At 38.2% G+C, this 18,550-nt stretch overlaps 1 protein-coding gene across 1 annotated transcript in view; it reads left to right on the top strand.

Annotated features, from left to right (window-relative positions):
• Positions 1–18,550, top strand: part of CFTR (CF transmembrane conductance regulator) — a 163,948-nt gene that overhangs the window by 98,052 nt on the left and 47,346 nt on the right. The window contains exons 16-20 of the mRNA XM_077856012.1: positions 7,779–7,816; positions 8,280–8,530; positions 10,088–10,167; positions 15,613–15,763; positions 16,700–16,927. Of these exons, the coding sequence (XP_077712138.1) occupies positions 7,779–7,816; positions 8,280–8,530; positions 10,088–10,167; positions 15,613–15,763; positions 16,700–16,927 (748 nt within the window). The remainder of the gene's footprint in view (positions 1–7,778; positions 7,817–8,279; positions 8,531–10,087; positions 10,168–15,612; positions 15,764–16,699; positions 16,928–18,550) is intronic.

The raw sequence follows: 18,550 nt of genomic DNA, 5'->3' as shown, positions 1-18,550 counted from the left end.
GCCACCCAGGTGTTCCCATTATATAAATACAAATATATGTGTATTTATAACCTTATATTATATAATGATATGTATACTTCCATATTCATATTCCTATATTTCATATATAGCATACAAAATAGATATGAAGAGCTTTTAGTGGAGTTGTTCAAAACTTGTAAGTAGAATACTTTTATATGGATTGAAATTAAGCAGTGAAAATTATTCTGTACTCAGTTTTAGGTTCATTTGATTATAGATATTGCATTATTGAATATGCAAGTGATGAATCACCACCTTTAAATGACTGTGTCTTCACAAAATGAAATAAATATGTATTAGTGGCTTAATAACCCTTTTAAACAATCCTTTTAGAGATCCCCATCACCCGCTTGCTTACAGATTTTGTCTGTCTTTGGTGCCACCATCATGGTCTCTTTGTCATGCTTCTGCTGTCCTTCATGTCACCAGGATAAAACAACAAGGGAGGGGAGTGCAAGCAGCGTGCTAGGCTACAAGGGCAGGGCACAACGATGTTAGAAGTTCTCGAAGTGGCATGATGGATGAGGCTTCTCTCTGGATGAGGAGCAGCCACCTAACTGCCAAAAGGGGCTTGGCCAGAATGCCTGTGGGTGAGGTGGCTCTGAGGCTGGAGAGTATTTGTCCTCCAGTTGTCTAATGGGGCCAACGGAGATGCGGCACCAGCCAAACACTTGCCGTGAGGGAATTTAGGATCAATTTTGCTAAATCTTTTTGTCTACTGAGATAAGATAGAAGTCCAGATATTTTCTGTAAAGTCTTCCCCATTTTTGAAATGTAGATAGTTGATTAAATAAAAACAAACAAATGAACACTAGATGGGTTCAACAAAACACACAGGTGGATCGGGTTCCGCCTGGGATGACTGGTTACCCTAGATATTTATTCCAGGGGACATCAACCGCTGGATGGGCCCTAAGGTATGAGCTAAATCTGACATGAAGGCCCCACTGCCTTCAGGGTTTCTCCCCTGGTGAAGAGCTGCCTCTCCTGAGAAGTGCAAATGCATACGTAACTGAAACCCAGGCTTAGAGCTACATGTTGTTTCCTGTTGTTGGGCTGTTTCTAACCTCAGTGATGAGGTCTACATGAAATAGCATCCCTTTTCCCTGACCAACTAAGATAGTGTTCAATATCTAAAGGTATATACCAAAGAGTCGTACATACTGTTTCACCTCTAAACCATCAGTTTCCATTTGCTCTTGAGTCCTGGTGATATCCCTTCTTTTGCCCTATTATTGTAAATTCATACACCAACTGGAAGTTTGATGGGAATTGCAGTGTAGTACAGTCCCCACGGTGGCATCACACTGACTTGGCTGTGACCTCGGTCCATCTTGTTAACACAATGAAGCTGAGCAAGGTAAGTTAATCATGCTGAGCCTCAATATCCTCATCTACAAAATGGAGAGTTTATAATACCAACTTCCCAGGTCATGTTTGTGAGTGAAACCACATCAAGGTTATAAAGCCCTTAATGTAGGGTTTGGCACATACTGAACAATGCTAGTTGCTGTTCTCATTGATACCCTTAATGTCATACCATTATAAAGCTCAAGATAGTTTGAGGTGAGCAAGTCCATAACCGAAATATAATGAAAGTTTCAATAATCCCTTTTATACTTTAACAAAAATATGCAGTTGGGTAATTTGACACTCTGACATAAGTAATAAAAATTGCTTTGAAATGTATCTTAAATTTACCTCATTAATCTCTGCTAGTCATGCCAAATGACTAACATTAATGGGAATGAGACCTAGTTTCATGCCACATTTAATCTCAAGCCAGCCTTTCATAACTGTTAATGATTTAAATCTCTGCACTGAAAGGTCACATATCTTGATTGTCTTCAATTTGTAGAGTTGCGTAAGAAAAAAAAAAAAGGTCTTATCTGAATGTAGTGATGATTTATGTTAATTTACAGGATCTTTGTCCTATCCAGCTCCATAGAGCTGAACTTCTGTACCTCTCAAAATGGTGTATAATTAATTAACTAATTAGTGATTGAGCACTGAGCTGCTGTGCGTGTGTACAGTATTACCGGCTCATTTAATCAAGAAGACAGTGGTCCTTTGTCTTTAAGCTTAAAACTAAATTACAAGAGAGGATGTAAATTATTAGTGGAGCCCTCACAGTTATTGCAAAAAAAATGTCTTTTTAATGGGCAAAACACATTGATAATGCCATTTGCTAGACAAGACATTATATACTAGGATGTGGCACTTTGGCCAATGTCCTGGGGGCATCACCGATGAGCTGGCTGTCAAAACTTTAGGTAATAAAAACTTGGTGATAGTAGACGAATAGCAATTGTTTTAATTATGTGCACGGTTATATAGCTAAACACTGATTTCACAGTTCTGTCACCCTCTTCAAATCAAAATTTACACAGCTTTTCTTTTAGATCAAGCTTCTTTCTTAATACCAGTGTGCCCCTTTCTCAGTAACATCGACATATCTCATCAGCATGTATCATGGTGCAGGTGCTAATCCGGGAAGATAGTTTAGTTCTTTTAAACCTTTGCTAGAGCCTCATACTCATCATGATCAGAAAACTTGAAGAAAGGTTAAGATACGTGTCTCCCTTGATGACGTAATTTATCCATTTTTAGTTTTTCATGGATACCATACTCCAATTTAGATTTTGTGGTTTTATAGAGTAGGTTCCATATGCTTCCCTTTCTTATTTCTTCAAAGTGTGAAACTGAAAAAAATTAGTTTGATTTATGCAGTTTGTTACGACATATCATTAATGTGTTATTTTAATTAGGGAGTCAGTCTGCCTTTATATCTCTGGACCATTTTTTTCTATGCAGAGAAGTATTTTCTGTAAGTTCTTCGATATTGGCGCCAAGGATAAAGGCTATAAATTTTTTTTTTTTTTTAGAGAGAGAGAGAGAGAGCATGAGTAGGGGGATGGGAAGGGGCAGAGGGAGATGAACAGGGAGCCCGACTCGGGGCTTGATCCCAGGACTCTGGGATCGTGACCTGAGAGGAAAGTGGATGCTTAACTGGCTGAGCCACCCAGGTGCCCCAAGGCTATACAATTTCTATCACGTTGGGCTTTCTAGTGCTTCTGCTTGATGGTACATCACTGAGAAGAAATGCAAATAAGACTAGGAGACAGTTTCCTGCTTCTTACAACAACTGGTGGGTATTGTTCACTGGAGTATGTCAAGATCCTTTAGTGTTTTCATTCTGTAATTTTTAAGGAATGTGTCAAGAGTACTGCTCTATCCTATTCTCTTTGTTAAGAAGGAAGCTCTGGGTAACTTTTTATTTTTAGTAAAATGGACATGTGATATATTCCCTTAATATTCTGCTGTAACTGATTAATAATAATCCTTTGAAGGCAGTTCTACTTAGCATGGGTCTACGTTTCAGGGCATGATTTTGTGAAGCATTGAATTCTGTGTACGAAGTCATGACAAGGTGGCACTTTACTATTACGGCCTGCCGCTCGCTCATGCAGCCATTTACACATTCAACACAGATTTTTTAAGTCCTTTCAATGTGTCAGGCACAATTCTGTGCGTATAGTGTGGTTGCGTGTGTAGTGAACAAAACAGAGCTAATGGGTGGAATACGCTACCGCACTTATGTTTATACTGTTCACAGAACATTTAGGATACTGTGTTCCTTTGGTTAAAAACTCAAAATACCCATTGTGTTTTTAATAGGTATTGCTTTACAAACATCCCGTTGTGTGACTCAGGAGGTAGCTCTGAATTCTTTGTATATAAAAAACTTGTAGAATAAATTGGTTTGGCTTCTTTAACTTTACCCTATGTTACATGACAGGTTATCTGCTTTTTCAATTGTGTGTGTTTTAAGATTTATTAATTTATTTCAGAAAGAGAGAGAGAGAGTGTGTCAGGGAGGGGCAGATTCCCGCTGATCCCAGAGCCCAACACAGGGCTTAACCCGATGACCCTGAGATCATGACCTGAGCCGAAATCAAGAGCCAGATGCTCAAATCAAGAGCCCGATGCTCAACCAGCTGAGCCACCCGGGGACCCCAATACTGGCTACTTCTGTTTCATCTTGGGGACATTTGCACAGTTCATGAATCATCATCCTGGTCATTCATGGAGTTGTTTGTAGAGAATGCCATCATCAGATTTTGGATACTTAACATGAATATGTAATAAATACTCTGTCTACACCCCTATAGAACTAATAGTTTTTTTTTTTAATTTTTTTAAATTTTTATTTATTTATGATAGTCACAGAGAGAGAGAGAGAGGCAGAGACACAGGCAGAGGGAGAAGCAGGCTCCATGCACCAGGAGCCCGACGTGGGATTCGATCCCGGGTCTCCAGGATCGCGCCCTGGGCCAAAGGCAGGCGCTAAACCGCTGCGCCACCCAGGGATCCCCACTAATAGTTATTATAACCTATGCATGCACTCTCTAATGCAGTAGCTGACAGCAATATATGAACATATAAATTAAATGAAATTAAATAAAATAAAATTTAAAATTCGGTCCCTCAGTCACACATTTCCTGTGACAAGTGTCCCATGTGATAAGCGGCAACAATATTGAACAAGGCAGGTATAGAACATTTTTATTATCGTAGATATTTCCCTTGGACAGTGCTGACTTAGACTGTACTGTTTTTTATGTGATATGGATTGAAGTTTAAAGCCCCAGAAAAATAAAATAAAATAAAGACCTTTTGCTTTTCCCTTTTAATGACCCAGAACTCTCACTCTATCATAAACTGCATAAACTTTACAACTTAAAACGTTTTGGAATGAAATGATAGAATTTGCTTAACCAATTGTTTCTGTATGCCCCCAAATATTTGTACTTATATCATTATATCAAGTCTTTGGAACTGTTTTTGTTCTAGTCAACAAAAATAGTTTGGATTGGCAGTTCTGTGTCTCCATCCACTAGTGGTCTCTTCACAAAAGCCAGGAAATAACTTTATATTACACTGACTAGACCAGTTCTTTGAAAACTACTTGGGTTATTGTTCATTAGTAAATATTATAAAATATTTGTTTCTGGGATTTATTCTTATACCAAGAATGTTGGCAATGCCAGCAATATTGACACTCCTTTGATTGGAACAAAGGGGGACTATAATAACCAAAGAGTGACTCAGAAAGATACCCTTATCTTGATTCTTGAATGATTTGATTAGTCTCAGGAAATAGGAAAGCATTCGTCCTGGGACAAAGCCTTTTGAAAAAGTCAGATTATTGCCTTGTTTGTTTGTTTTTTTTTTAAGATTTTATTTATTCATGATAGACACACGGGGGGAGGGGAGGAGGCAGTGATACAGGCAGAGGGAGAAGCAGGCGCCACGCAGGGAGCCTGATGTGGGACTCAATCCCGGGACTCCAGGATCATGCCTGGGCTGAAGGCAGGTGCCAAACTGCTGAGCCACCCAGGGATTCCCCCAGATTGTTGCCTTGTTTTGTGTCAATTTGAATTTCCTTAAATTTCAAGGAAACAGGAACTTTTTTTCTTTACTTTTACTGATATAGTGCATGGACGCTATGTGTGCAATGAAAAAAAAGTAGGAAAGAAAGAATGATGACATTAGATTTTTCATTATTATATTCCTAATATGTGAATTTAACTAAAACTTATACACCTCTTTAAAATATAGAACTTCATCATGTCATTTCTTAGTTAATGCCAATTGTTCTTTATAAAACATTTTTTAAAGGTTTTATTTATTTATTCATGAGAGACACAGAGAGAGAGGCAGGGACACAGGCAGAGGGGGAAGCAGGCTCCATGCAGGGAGCCCGACGTGGGACTCGATCATGACCTGAGCCGAAGGCAGACGCTCAACTGCTGAGCCACGCAGGCGTCCCTATAAATTTTTTATATAGTACTATTAGATACTTAAATTGAATATGAAAGAACACCTAGAAATTTCTTCTCTATTTTTATGCTGTATTAATTTTCAAATTATTTTATTCACAGTTTTTTTTTTCCTATTAGATTCTCTGATAAAGTTAGTTTTGGGAGAGTCATATAATTACAGTCATTTCTAGTATTAGAGTTGTGATGGCAAACACAGGATTGTTGTGCTCGCTTCGACAGCACATATACAAACACCAGATTGTCTCTCCACAGGGTTTAGGAGAATAGAATACCAGATTGAAGTGGAACTGGGTGCATGGCTCTTAAATATTGAAGGAACTAAAAATACCATAGTGGTTAAAATTTTTTATTTTTTCAGTTATGATATATAATACTTATCCCTCAGACAAGAGCTTCTACCTTGAGAAAGCCTGAATAGTACTAGTAGTGTGTGTTTCAACCTAAAGTATGTGTTTTGTCTTTATAACAAAGTGAATTTATAACAAGCTAAATTTTTGTACCTTTGAGAATTGTTTTTTGGATGAATAATCTTTTTCTAGTTTTAATTAATTTATTTTTAAGTTTTTATTTTAATCACTCAGTGCTCATCAAAAGTGCACTCCTTAATCCTTATCACCTATTTCACCCACCCTCCCGCCGACCTCCCCTCTCAACCAACAGTTTGTTCTCTATAGTTAAGAGTCTGTTTCTTGGTTTGTTTCTCTCCTTTTCCCCCCCTTTGCTCATTTGTTTTGTTTCTTAAATTCCACAAATGAGTGAAATCATATGGTATTTGTCTTTCTCTTACTTCACTTAGCATTATACTTTCTAAGCTCCATCCATGTCATTGCAAATGGCAAGATTTCAGTCTTCTTTATGGATAAATAATATTCCATTATGTAGATATCTCTATCTCTATCTATCTGGCTATCTATCTACTATCTATCTATCTATCTATCTATCTATCTATCTATCTATCTATCATCTATCTATCATCTACATTCATCAATCAGTAGACATTGGGCTGCTTCCATATCTTGGCTATTACATATAATGCTGCAATAAACATCAGGGTGCATGTACCCCTTGGATTAGTAAATTTTATTCTTTGGGTAAATTAGTGCAATTGCTGGATCTAATAGTAGGGTAGTTTTATTTTTAACTTTTTCGGGAACCTCCATACGGTTTCCCACAGTGGCTGCACCAGTTTGCATTCTACCCAACAGTGTAAGAGGGTTCCTTTTTCTCTGCATCCTTGCCAACACCTGTTGTTTCTTGTATTGTTGATTTGAGCCATTCTGACAGGTGTGAGGTGATACTTCATTGTGGTTTTGATTTACATTTCCCTATGGTAAGTTATAATGAGCACCTTTTCATGTGTCTGTTGGCCATCTGTATGTCTGTTCATGTCTTCTGCCCATTGTTATATTGGATTATTTGCTTTGGGGGTGTTGAGTTTTTATAACTTATTTAAATATTTCAGGTGCACTGTTGAGACTTTTATCTAATTTTCATAAATATGAACATCTTTTCCAATAATTAAGTGGTTTCATAGGAATTAATCCCTCATGTGCTGCATACTAAATGAAATTATTTATAACAGCTAAGTGAATTATCTGCCAATAGGCTATTCGTCTCTTTATAAGAAGCAAGATTTATTCTTTAAAACATTTAACTGCAATCCTAGCTCTTCTGTGAGGTTCCATGAATAGTTTCTATTGAATGAGGGAGAAAAATGGCAAAGTATTTAATATAGTAGAATTTTAATTCTATTAACATATTATAACCACAATATAATGGTTTTGAGAACAATCATTGCAGCTGCTGGACCCAGGAAAGTGAGGCAAAGGAAAATGAAATTGTGTGTGTTTTGATGGAGGAATAGGTAGAGATGTTGGAAAAGAAAATCAAGTGTGTATTGTTTTATTTCAGGTGGCTGTTTCATTGGTTGTATTGTGGATACTTAGAAAGTGAGTATTCCTTGTCCTATTGTAGATTATATTTTGTTTCTATTGATTATTTGGGTCTTATTAAATATTATAATATCCAGGATGCTTCATTTCCCCATACTGTTATAGAGATGGAAAATTCTTTGTTTAAAATTGTGAGCATGTGCAGTTTCTGCAACTGTTATCCAGTTCCTACAGAATTTAGCTGTATTTTGTTTCCAAAAAATACAATAAAAATATTGGAAACAGCATTTTACATTTAGTCCTTTCTCTGATTGTTTAATGATGGTCAACTTCATCTGTTTCAATGGTGAAAAAATGTAGTCTACTTCATTGCAATATTAGGTCCTTGAGATCAAAGGTCTTACTTCTGCTAGTGAAATATGTTGTGTTTCCTCAGACTCAAGTTCAGTTTTGTCTACATGTATCGGAAATTCAGCAGGGAAGTTTAGTTGACAAATAATGATTTCTTTTTGCTTTGCAGCTTGTCTTCTCAAGACAAAGGGAATAGCACTCAGAGCGTAAACAGCAGTTATGCAGTGATCTTCACCAGTACCAGCGCATATTATATTTTCTACATTTATGTGGGAGTAGCTGATACTTTGCTTGCTCTGGGACTCTTCAGAGGTTTACCACTGGTGCATACTCTAATCACAGTGTCGAAAATTTTACACCACAAAATGTTACATTCTGTTCTTCAAGCACCTATGTCAACCCTCAACACACTGAAAGCAGGTATTTGACTAAGTATACAAAATGGTGCTGCTGATCCATAGTCAAAAGGTCCTAGGATTTTGTTGGTTTTCTAGCAGTAGTGTTGGCTTTTGACGGAGGCATCTGCCCCGTTGAAGATTCGTAATGACTGGCATGCACATTTCTTAGATATTGTAGGCTATCAGACCTTGAGGCTGCTCCTCATGTTTCTGTCTTGGCTAATTAGCCAATTTGTTATCCTGTGTTGCTGATGGGAGTGTAGCAACAGAAACAAGCCATTGGGTTAGCCATCCTTCTCGGTTCAAATATTTGGTCTAGCCCCCTTTCAGGCATCTTGTTGCCAATATACAGTCTCATTTAAAAGAGAAGATTTGAAATGACCAAAGAAAACCTAAAATTCTTTTACCTATGAAGGCTGTAGAATAGGATGGTATAGAATAATTTAGTTTCATGTAACTACTCAAAGGTGATCAAATAAATTCGTTTTAAGGTTTTGTTTTTTTGCTTTTTGGATTTTTTTTTTTTTTTTTGGTGGAAGAGGAGGAATAAATTCCAAATGTATTTTTAAAGTATTTTTGACCCAACTATAGAGGTTGGTAAAAGGGCAAAAATTCATCCCTTTAAGATAAAGAAGGTCTGAGGAACTAATGTATGACTTGGTGACCATAATTGAAAACACTATATTATGTAATTGAAATTTACTAAGAGAGTAAAACTTAAATGTTCCCCCTCCCCCCAAAAAAGGTAAATATGAGAGATTATGGAGATCTTAACTTTGTGTTGCATTAAGTATTAAATTAAGAATTTTGGACTTCAAAAAAAAAAAAAAAGAATTTTGGACTTCATTATGTAGCTAATGGGGGGGGTTGAATGATAAGATTCAATATCACTTTTTTTGTACCATGGTATGTTTTATCTAATTGTGTCTTTATCCCTAGACAATGAATTCCTTAAGGGCAAGGAGCCCGGCTTATTCACCTCTGTTATCTCAGTGCCTAGCGTTACGTCTGGCACATCGTCAACATTCCATCTATAACTTTTCTTCGTTGAAGGAAAACATCATCAGATTTATAAACATAAGTCTGGAATTCAGAAGACAGGCTGACGCTCAAGTCGCTAGTAGAGAGGGTGGAAAGAGGGAACATGGAAAAGGGGGGGCCATACAACAAGGGGCAGAAATTAAGAGTAGCCAGGGGTTCTGCAGAGATGTCAGAAAGGCCTGGAAGTCGGAGGAGAGGTAGAGCCACACGTCGTGGAATACAGATGTAAAGCGATGATGATCGCACATCCGGGAAATCATCATTACGTTCAAGCTCGCACGTGTGAGGTGGTAGCAATAGGATGAATCTTACCACAATCCGTATTTTATAAAGGTTTAAACGTGGGAGACCATGACTCAACCACAGGGCTTAGAATCTCTGTACAACACGAGCGTTTTCTAAGTCTTTATTTATCATGTTACGTGCTGATTCTTATTTGAGTTTTGAATATTTCTGCTGTGATCCAGATGGAACAAATATTGATATGTCTTTTTAAGATTACTGTTTTCTGAGGAATTTCTCTTTCTTTATATTATAGGTGGGATTCTTAATAGATTCTCCAAAGATATAGCGATTTTGGATGATCTTCTGCCCCTTACCATATTTGACTTCATCCAGGTTTGTAAAAATAAGAACTATTAAGTGTCTTTACATTTGTCATACTTTTAAAAATAGTTAGAAAAAGAAGTAGATTAAGTTATGCTTATTTTTCATTTTGGGAGTTGAAGGCCTGTCTATTGTGGGAATTTTGTCAATATCAAAAGTCTTCAAAATCGGCATAAATTTAGTAAATTCAGTGGTGAGTCAGAGCAGTTTACCTGACCCGAACCTAGGGCAATTCCACATTTAGACGTGATAGCTGTGTACCTGGAAATGCTTTGAAAGACATAGTAGACCGCCTTTCCCTAACTGTCCACAAAGTATGACATTTTTGACATTGGCATTACTGTTTGATGGAAGTCACCTACCTCCAAAGGGCGCGTGTTAGAAATGAAGACCTGTTAATCCTTGATGGGCTACAGTTTCAACCCATCCCACCCAGGAACACACTGGCCCAGGTTAGCTAGCCAGCAGCCTCAGGGTAGGGACCATAATACAGGGACTGTAGTACAGATACATTTTCAAGCAGATGAGAAGGGAAAGAAAAATCCAGGACTCGTGAGGACTGTCCTTGGGTGACACATCTGAAGGGGCCACCAGGACAGCCTGGCTCCGAGCATGTCTCCCTGGAGTGTGGTGATTTAGTGGAAGTTAGAATGAAAAGAAAAGGAGGAGATGGAGATGAAGGTGACCTAGGGGATGCACCTTAGGACTCTGCAAGTGGCAGGACTTAAGGAGGGCTGTGAGTTAATGACCTTGCTGTTGGACCTAGTTTGAAGACAACTCCTGTCTGGCTTAGGTCAAGCAAATGCCACAGTTTCAGTGATCTCCTTGGAGAGACAGCTGGAACATTGCAGCCCATCTTAGCATGAGTCATTCTCCCCCCCCTTCCCAATCCCCTATAATAATACTTTATTTGAGAGGACCTCTAAAACAAAATAAAGGTTACCACATTTGTGTGTACATGCAACCGACATTGGCAGGTGCGGAAAAACCAGATTGTCAGTTTGCCTCATCTGAAATGACTGGAGCGATTAAAATGCATTAACTGTTCCTTGTGAACTTTAGCATTTTGGATTTCCTTCCATTGCTGTGTTTAGGGCTGTAACTCAGCAATAGCTGCTGGAATTCTTTCACTGATGTTTTGAGCTCAAACATTTGAAGGGACATGTCCTGTATCTTTCTTTAAATGTGGTTTATTTGTTCCTTGTTCCAGGAGTGTAAATGACCGATATCAAATATAATATTATTAAATTAGGTAAAAACTGGAACATGGATATTTTGACATGATTGCAAAACGACGACTCAAATGTTGGTCCTTGATGATGTACATATATATAAAAATTGTATATATAATTATATATATATATAAATTTTTTTTGTAGTTTACTATTTTCTGATTCAGTGTGAATCTCGCTTCAGAAATCCTGTGGGAGAAATATTTTTAAGTATTTATTTTATAAGTTAACACTTTTTAGACACATGCGATGGCTCTGAAATCCTTTCTGTTATGGCAATGCAAATAGTTTCTGCTCAATTTCTAATGTTGCAGTTCATTAGTTGTGCTTTCACAAGTAATTAGGCAGGGCTCTTTTATTTATTTAATTTCCCTATTTTATTTATAAGAGGGCCTCATATTAAGGAAGCATAGTATCTGACAATCAAATGGCAGTAAAAATCTGATTAGTTTTGATTTTATTTAATAATCAGTCATTGGGGCACCTGGGTGGCTCAGTAGTTGAGCATCTGCCTTTGTCTCAGGTCATGATCCTGGGGTCCTGGGTTCGAGTCCCACCTCAGGTTCCCTGCTCAGTGAGGAGTCTGTTTCTCCTTCTCCCTTTGTCCCCTCCCCACCTCAGCTTGTGTTCTGTCTTTCTTGCTCTCTCTCTCTCAAATAAATAAATTCTTAAAAAAAAATAAAAATCAGTCATTCATCCTAGTTTTATTATAAAAAAAAATCCTCTAGATTGTGAGCTTCTCTAGCTATACTTAATTATGTTCACATTAAAGAAATGTTTTCGAGTTACAACATTACAGGAACAGATTTTTGCACAAAATAAGGCATACCTGTAAATTTCCTTTAAAAATAAATTTCTATTTACTCTTTGTCCTAACATTTAATAACGTTCTAGCAGAATTTGCTTTCTGGATTGGAACACTGTCTAATGGAAATGGAAGATCTGGATTCTATTTCTAACCTGTAAAATGAAGTAGATAAATCTGATGATGGTGTCTTTCGGTACTCAAGTTCTGTGCTTCAGACCAGCATACTAGCAGTGGCCCACCCATGACACATTTGCTGAGGTCAGAAGCTAATAATTTAACACCGGCTGCCAAACTTAAGGCACCGGTTTAATATACTTGAAATTCTCATTACACATAGAAACCTTAAATTCTGTCCTAGTTTTTAATTCAGAGGGGATACGAAACACGTCATTTTATGGGCAGCCCGGGTGGCTCAGCAGTTTAGCGCCGCCTTCAGTCCAGGGAGTGATCCTGGAGACCCAGGATTGAGTCCCACGTTGGGCTCCCTGCATGGAGCCTGCTTCTCCCTTTGCCTGTGTCTCTGCCTCTCTCTCTGTCTCTTATGAATGAATGAATGAATGAATGAATGAATGATCTAAAACAAAAACAAAAACAAGTCATTTTAGACCAGATATATTTGTGAGACAGAGAAAAACTGTCTTAGCATCCTGTTTATCTCCATATTTGGGTGAATGATTTTTTTTTTATTAAGTAGAAGCCTGTGTATTTTAAAATACCAAAATCTTCTCTTTTCAGCCACAAAACCCTTAAGTCTCTTTTATTTCTTCTCTCTTATCTGAATATTTAATTATACCCAGAGTCCTACTACGATTTCTTCTGTATCTTTCACATCTCCCCCCACATTCATTCTATTAATCCCCTTAATCCCTTACTTAAAAATTCATTTGTGACTTAAATTCCAAATCTGCTCTTCATATCATAGTTTTAAATAGGTATCTATCTATCTATCTATCTATCTATCTATCTATCTATTCATTAACTTATCCCCGATTTCAGAGTGATCCTTCATTCTTCTCATCTGCTCTAGTTTCACAGGCAGTGCTATGTGCCCTTTAGCAGCAGGAATGCTTTTGAGCTGCTGTCAGTGGGTGAAAATGTGCTGCTTACCTCCTAGGACCATGAATGGGTTGTGCCTCGCAGGCTTTATGGCCTGTTGATTTTTTTTTCTTTTTTAATGAGGAAGTTTAGAATTTGGGTAAAGGTCATTGGCAATTAGACATCTGTGCTCCTGTTTCCATCCTGTCCTGAATTCCTTCTATTTATTTTGTTGTCCTCTCACTAATACACCTGATTGAAGTGACTTGTTTCGTACTCACTGTGAATCAAAAAAATCTAGGACAGAATTTAAGGTTTCTTTCGTGCTGAGAATATCATATATATTAAACTAGTGCCTTTAGTTTGGCACACAGAGCTAAATTATTAGCTTCTGACCTCAGTGCCAAAGGATGGCCTCTTATGTAGCAAATGGAATTATTTTTCTCAATGCTTAGACTCCTTTTTCACCTCCTTTTCAGTCTGAGCTATGTTCTGGATGATTATAATTCCTGGAAATTTATCTTGTGAGTGTTTCATAATTTCCAGTTGTAGCCACCTTCCTCATTCTTCACTAACCTCCTGTGATATCTTGGGTAGTCCAACTGTCCAATTATACCCATTTTATTGTAAGTTGCATTTTCATTCCTAAGAATCTCTAGCATATCAGCAGTCATGGAAACAAAATGGTCACTTTCTGCAACGAGTGTTATAATCCAGCCACACCAGATTGGAATTATATGGTAAAAATAGCACTAGTCAAATGAACACAGTGCTCTTTACAACTGTCTGCAGCAAATACAAGACCCTGATCCTAATGGAGTAGCTGAATGTTTTCACGATGCCAGTGCAACAACATTTGTCTTTCAGACATCCTGGTATTTAATACGATAGTCTGCTTGATTAAATCATATTCCCTAATCATGCTTGGAACTTATCTCCCCCTACTCCCCCACCCCTGGCAAAGATCCTATTTCTAGGAAATAAATGTCTTTAGTTAAAAAACTAGTTTGCTATTGAAGTCTTGTCAGGGAGTAAGTAGGGCCTTTGGGGCTTTCTCATTGTATTGGTGGCTCTTGTAGGACAAAGATGGACTAGGGAAGACTTTCCTTAGATTTTTGAGGCATCATGTGTCCTTGGTCCAGTGCCTGGCCCAGTAAAGATTTATCCGAGTATTTCTTGATGAGTGAGGGCTCTTAAGGCAGAATTAATTAGAGACATGGAGGCATTTCCCCTAGAGAGGTCACTGAGAGATTATCCTCTAATGTTTTAGATGGAAATAACAACACACTCGAAGAAGATTTATTCAGCTCTTAGCTACACCCCCACCCCCACTGCCATCTACCAAAATATTCTGCATTTCACTGCATATTCAGCTGCAAAAATGCATGTGTCACCCCTGGAAATTGGTAGAGAATTGGCTCACTGATTATCATTTGGATGTTCTAATAAGTTTATTTTTTAACCCTTGTTGTGACATTATTTATACTTATTCAAATGGATTACGGTGGAGCAAATGCTAGCAGACTCTTTTTCTTTTTAAAATGTATAGATTTGATATCATGTGGGAATAATAGAATATAAGCTTTTAACTTGATTCTGAAGAAAAACCAGCATGGTTAGCTTGTTTCTTTGATGTTTTGATGGATAATGTGAAGAGATATCTCTAACTGATGGGCTTGACTGAAGCACGAAGTGCATTTTGACAACGTAGGAGATGGAAATAAAATTAAATCAATTAGCCATATCCCAAAATCTTTTTTTTTTTTTTTGAGCCTTTAAGGTCATCTCCAATTATTTTAAGGAATAGGAACAGAAGAATTGGGGAGGGGAGTTACATTTATTAAATATAATTTTTAAAAATCTCAAACACGAGTCAACTATGCTTGAAAAAATTGTTTCATGCCTAAATGACCGAGTCTTCACTTAAACCAGATCTTTCTGACTCAAAAAGCTCCAAGATGAATGCCTGATTTTCAGGAATCATGTAAACAAAATAAAGGCTAAAATTTCACGTTTATACCAAAATCATTTCAAAATTAAATAAAATTATTTTAAAAGAAGGCCACGCTAGGGAAAAAAAATCATATTCATCTACAATTGTTTATCGTACAGCCCTTTTAAGGCATGTGGGAAGTGAGACCATCCTGAGACCCAAGGGCACCATGTTTTCAAAACTTCAAGATGTTGTGCCAAGCAACCTGAGTAATTTCTTGAATTTTGATGGAATTTATGCAAAATGCTACTTTGCCAGGAAGATGCCCGCCCCTCGTTGAGAACGGAGCAGAGCGCGAAGAGCTTCTTTGGAGCTACACCTCTGGCGTACCTTGCGCGTTACCAACGTGAAAACATTCACTCACCAAAGTGTTGTCTTTGATCTTGCAGTTGTTATTAATTGTGATCGGAGCTGTGGCGGTGGTGTCAGTTTTACAGCCCTACATCTTCCTAGCGACAGTGCCAGTGATAGCGGCCTTTATTATCCTGCGGGCCTACTTCCTCCACACCTCACAGCAACTCAAGCAACTGGAATCTGAAGGTAGGGCCCTGCAAGGGCAGCCCTTGCCCTGGGAGATACCCACAAGGCTGTTTGTATTCTCTACCTGCTTCCCTCTGCCTACTTTTCCCATTCCCCCCAACCCCCACCTCCAACGGCTGTTAAACTCCTACATAATGTGACAATGACTTTTAAAAACACATGTATATGCAAAAGCGTACAGTCAATTCCAAAGCACACATAGATGGTTTCTGCTAATGACCGTGAGACTTCATTCTGGCTTTAAAGCAAGTTATCAGGGTTGTAGTGTACGATGCTCATTCATCATGAACTTGCGTAAATTCAACTTTAAAACGATAGGGCTACTATTACTACTAAAGCTTTGTCTGGGCTCTCAAACAATACCAGGCACAATGTTTCACATACCCTTCCTGCTCTCCTGGGGTCTCTCTTTCTGTGTGCACCCCCCTACCCCGACCCCCGCCGCTCCCCAAGCACGGCCTGAGCTGTTGGGGAAGCACATCTCTCAGTAATGGCTTTGGCGCCAGTGCACCTTCAGGGTTAAATCTCCAATGTGTTTTTATTGAAGGTTATTGTCTAAATGAAGTCACATAAACTTAAATAAATGGTCCCAAAAGAAAAACATGGTCTCTCAGCAATGATTAATATAGGATTGCTGGGGGCAGGGGGAAGCACGCAGTGAAAGCCAAGAAATATGAATAAAATATGGCATTGATTCTATAAAAAGTTCTCGTCCATGATGGCCTAGTAAAAAAGGAGGCTAATTCATTAAAAACAACAGCAACAAACCAAATTGCATCTATTCAATGTATGGCCCCAGTACGAAAACCCTCTAACGAATGACATTTAGTGTACGATTACCCTTTTTGAAGCTAATCTTTTTCAGGTCCCTGGTAGTAAGAATTTGCATCACATCCTTACATGATTTGTGTTGTTTTCTATGGGAATATTTTGCAGGCAGGAGTCCAATTTTCACTCATCTTCTTACAAGTTTAAAAGGACTGTGGACACTTCGGGCCTTTGGACGCCAGCCTTACTTTGAGACTTTGTTTCACAAAGCTCTGAACTTACATACTGCCAACTGGTTCTTGTACCTGTCAACGCTGCGCTGGTTCCAAATGAGAATGGAAATTATTTTTGTCATATTCTTCATTGCTGTTACCTTCATCTCCATTTTAACAACAGGTGACATGAACTTTTTAACTATGTGACTGACCATTCAATTGCAAACTTTGTCAACCCCAAACTGCTACAGTCTTACTGGTTAAACATTTTAGGTATCTTTGAATAGATTTTTTTTTGGGGGGGAGAGGAGTTTATTAATCTTAAAATTCATCTATGGTGGGACAAATGATTTCTTTGAATTAGAGCTGTGTGATTTCAGCATTATAGTTCAAAAAGTAGACTCAGAGTGTACAGTAACAAATCTGTGATTGAGAGAAAAAAAAATCATCTTTTGACTCATATTAGTAAAGAATCCTGGCTTCAAAAATTATAGATCTCATTTTATTCAAGAGCTTGCTGAATAGGGGAAAAGAAACATCCCCATTTATACACATAAACACACAAAAATCCCCCTCCCTGGTAAATTGGTTTCTTTTAACCACCATTTGGTGCAATTCATTACCCTAATGTGAATTTTACACAATGAAAAACTACCCTAGGGCAGCCAGGGTGGCTCAGCGGTTTAGCACTGCCTTCAGTCCAGGGCCTTATCCTGGAGACTTGGGATCGAGTCCCACGTCGGGCTCCCTCTGTGGAGCCTGCTTCTCCCTCTGCCTGTGTCTGCCTCTCTCTGTGTGTCTCTCATGAATACACGGAAAATATCTTTTTTAAAAAAAAAGTCTTAAATTTTAGGGTCTTTGGGTAACAAACACAATACCTTTCACCATGAGTAAAATGAAAATCTATATGGACAAATAAGCTCTAATTTAAGAAGTTGAAAAAAAAAAAAAAAAAAAAAAAAAAAGAAGTTGAATTACTAAAAAAAAAAAAAAAAAGTTGAATTACTGAGTTAGACATGTTGAAGTAGGCTATGTATGTGACAGCGGACCCAGATTCAGAGCACCTGCCACATCTAAGGGACAGTTTGGTTGTCCGAGTAGAATCCTGCTCCAGCGGAGTGCCGCATGTGCTGGGGTCACAGAGATGCCCCACGAGGCCCAGGGCAGGAGGCCCAGGAGCCTGCAGGGGAAACGGAGTAGGCGTAGACAGAGTGTTGCAAGATGACTTTAGTTCAGGCCCTGTCCGTCAGAGCTGATTCTTAGCCAGGGTCAACGTTAGCCACACGTCTAATACCAGTCCTGCCTCTACTGGCCTTCAGCTCCGGTAACTTGTACACATTAATCAGCTTCGCTAAGGCCTTCATTTTCTTCATATGTAAACACACATAATAAGAGCACCTCTCCTATGGTTTGTGGTCTCTAGTGTTAAATGTGATCGTTTGTGCAAAACACTTAGTAGAGTTCCTGGTCCCTAGTAGACACCCATAAAGCTTATAGTATTTATTATTGTTATTATTATTAACATTTTATCTTACTCCCATCTTAACTTTCAGAATGAGTAATACACTGGGGCCCTGATAAATCTTACCTACTTAGAACAAGTGATTTAGTGTTAAAAGCACATGCCTTCTATCTGTGGTTTGTCTTCTGTCAGAGGAAACGTGGAAGAAAAAATCTCAATTGATAATAATAGGACAAATTACTTCTCCCAATTTTAGAACCCAGTGACAATAATCTTCTCCTGTATTCCAGTTGCCAGGACTGACTCTCAACCGAGACTTGATAACCTAAAGTTTTAAGACGT

The sequence above is a fragment of the Canis aureus genome, chromosome 18 (genome assembly GCF_053574225.1).
Source record: "Canis aureus isolate CA01 chromosome 18, VMU_Caureus_v.1.0, whole genome shotgun sequence".
Lineage (NCBI taxonomy): Eukaryota > Metazoa > Chordata > Mammalia > Carnivora > Canidae > Canis > Canis aureus.
This window is presented reverse-complemented; position numbering and strand designations above follow the sequence as displayed.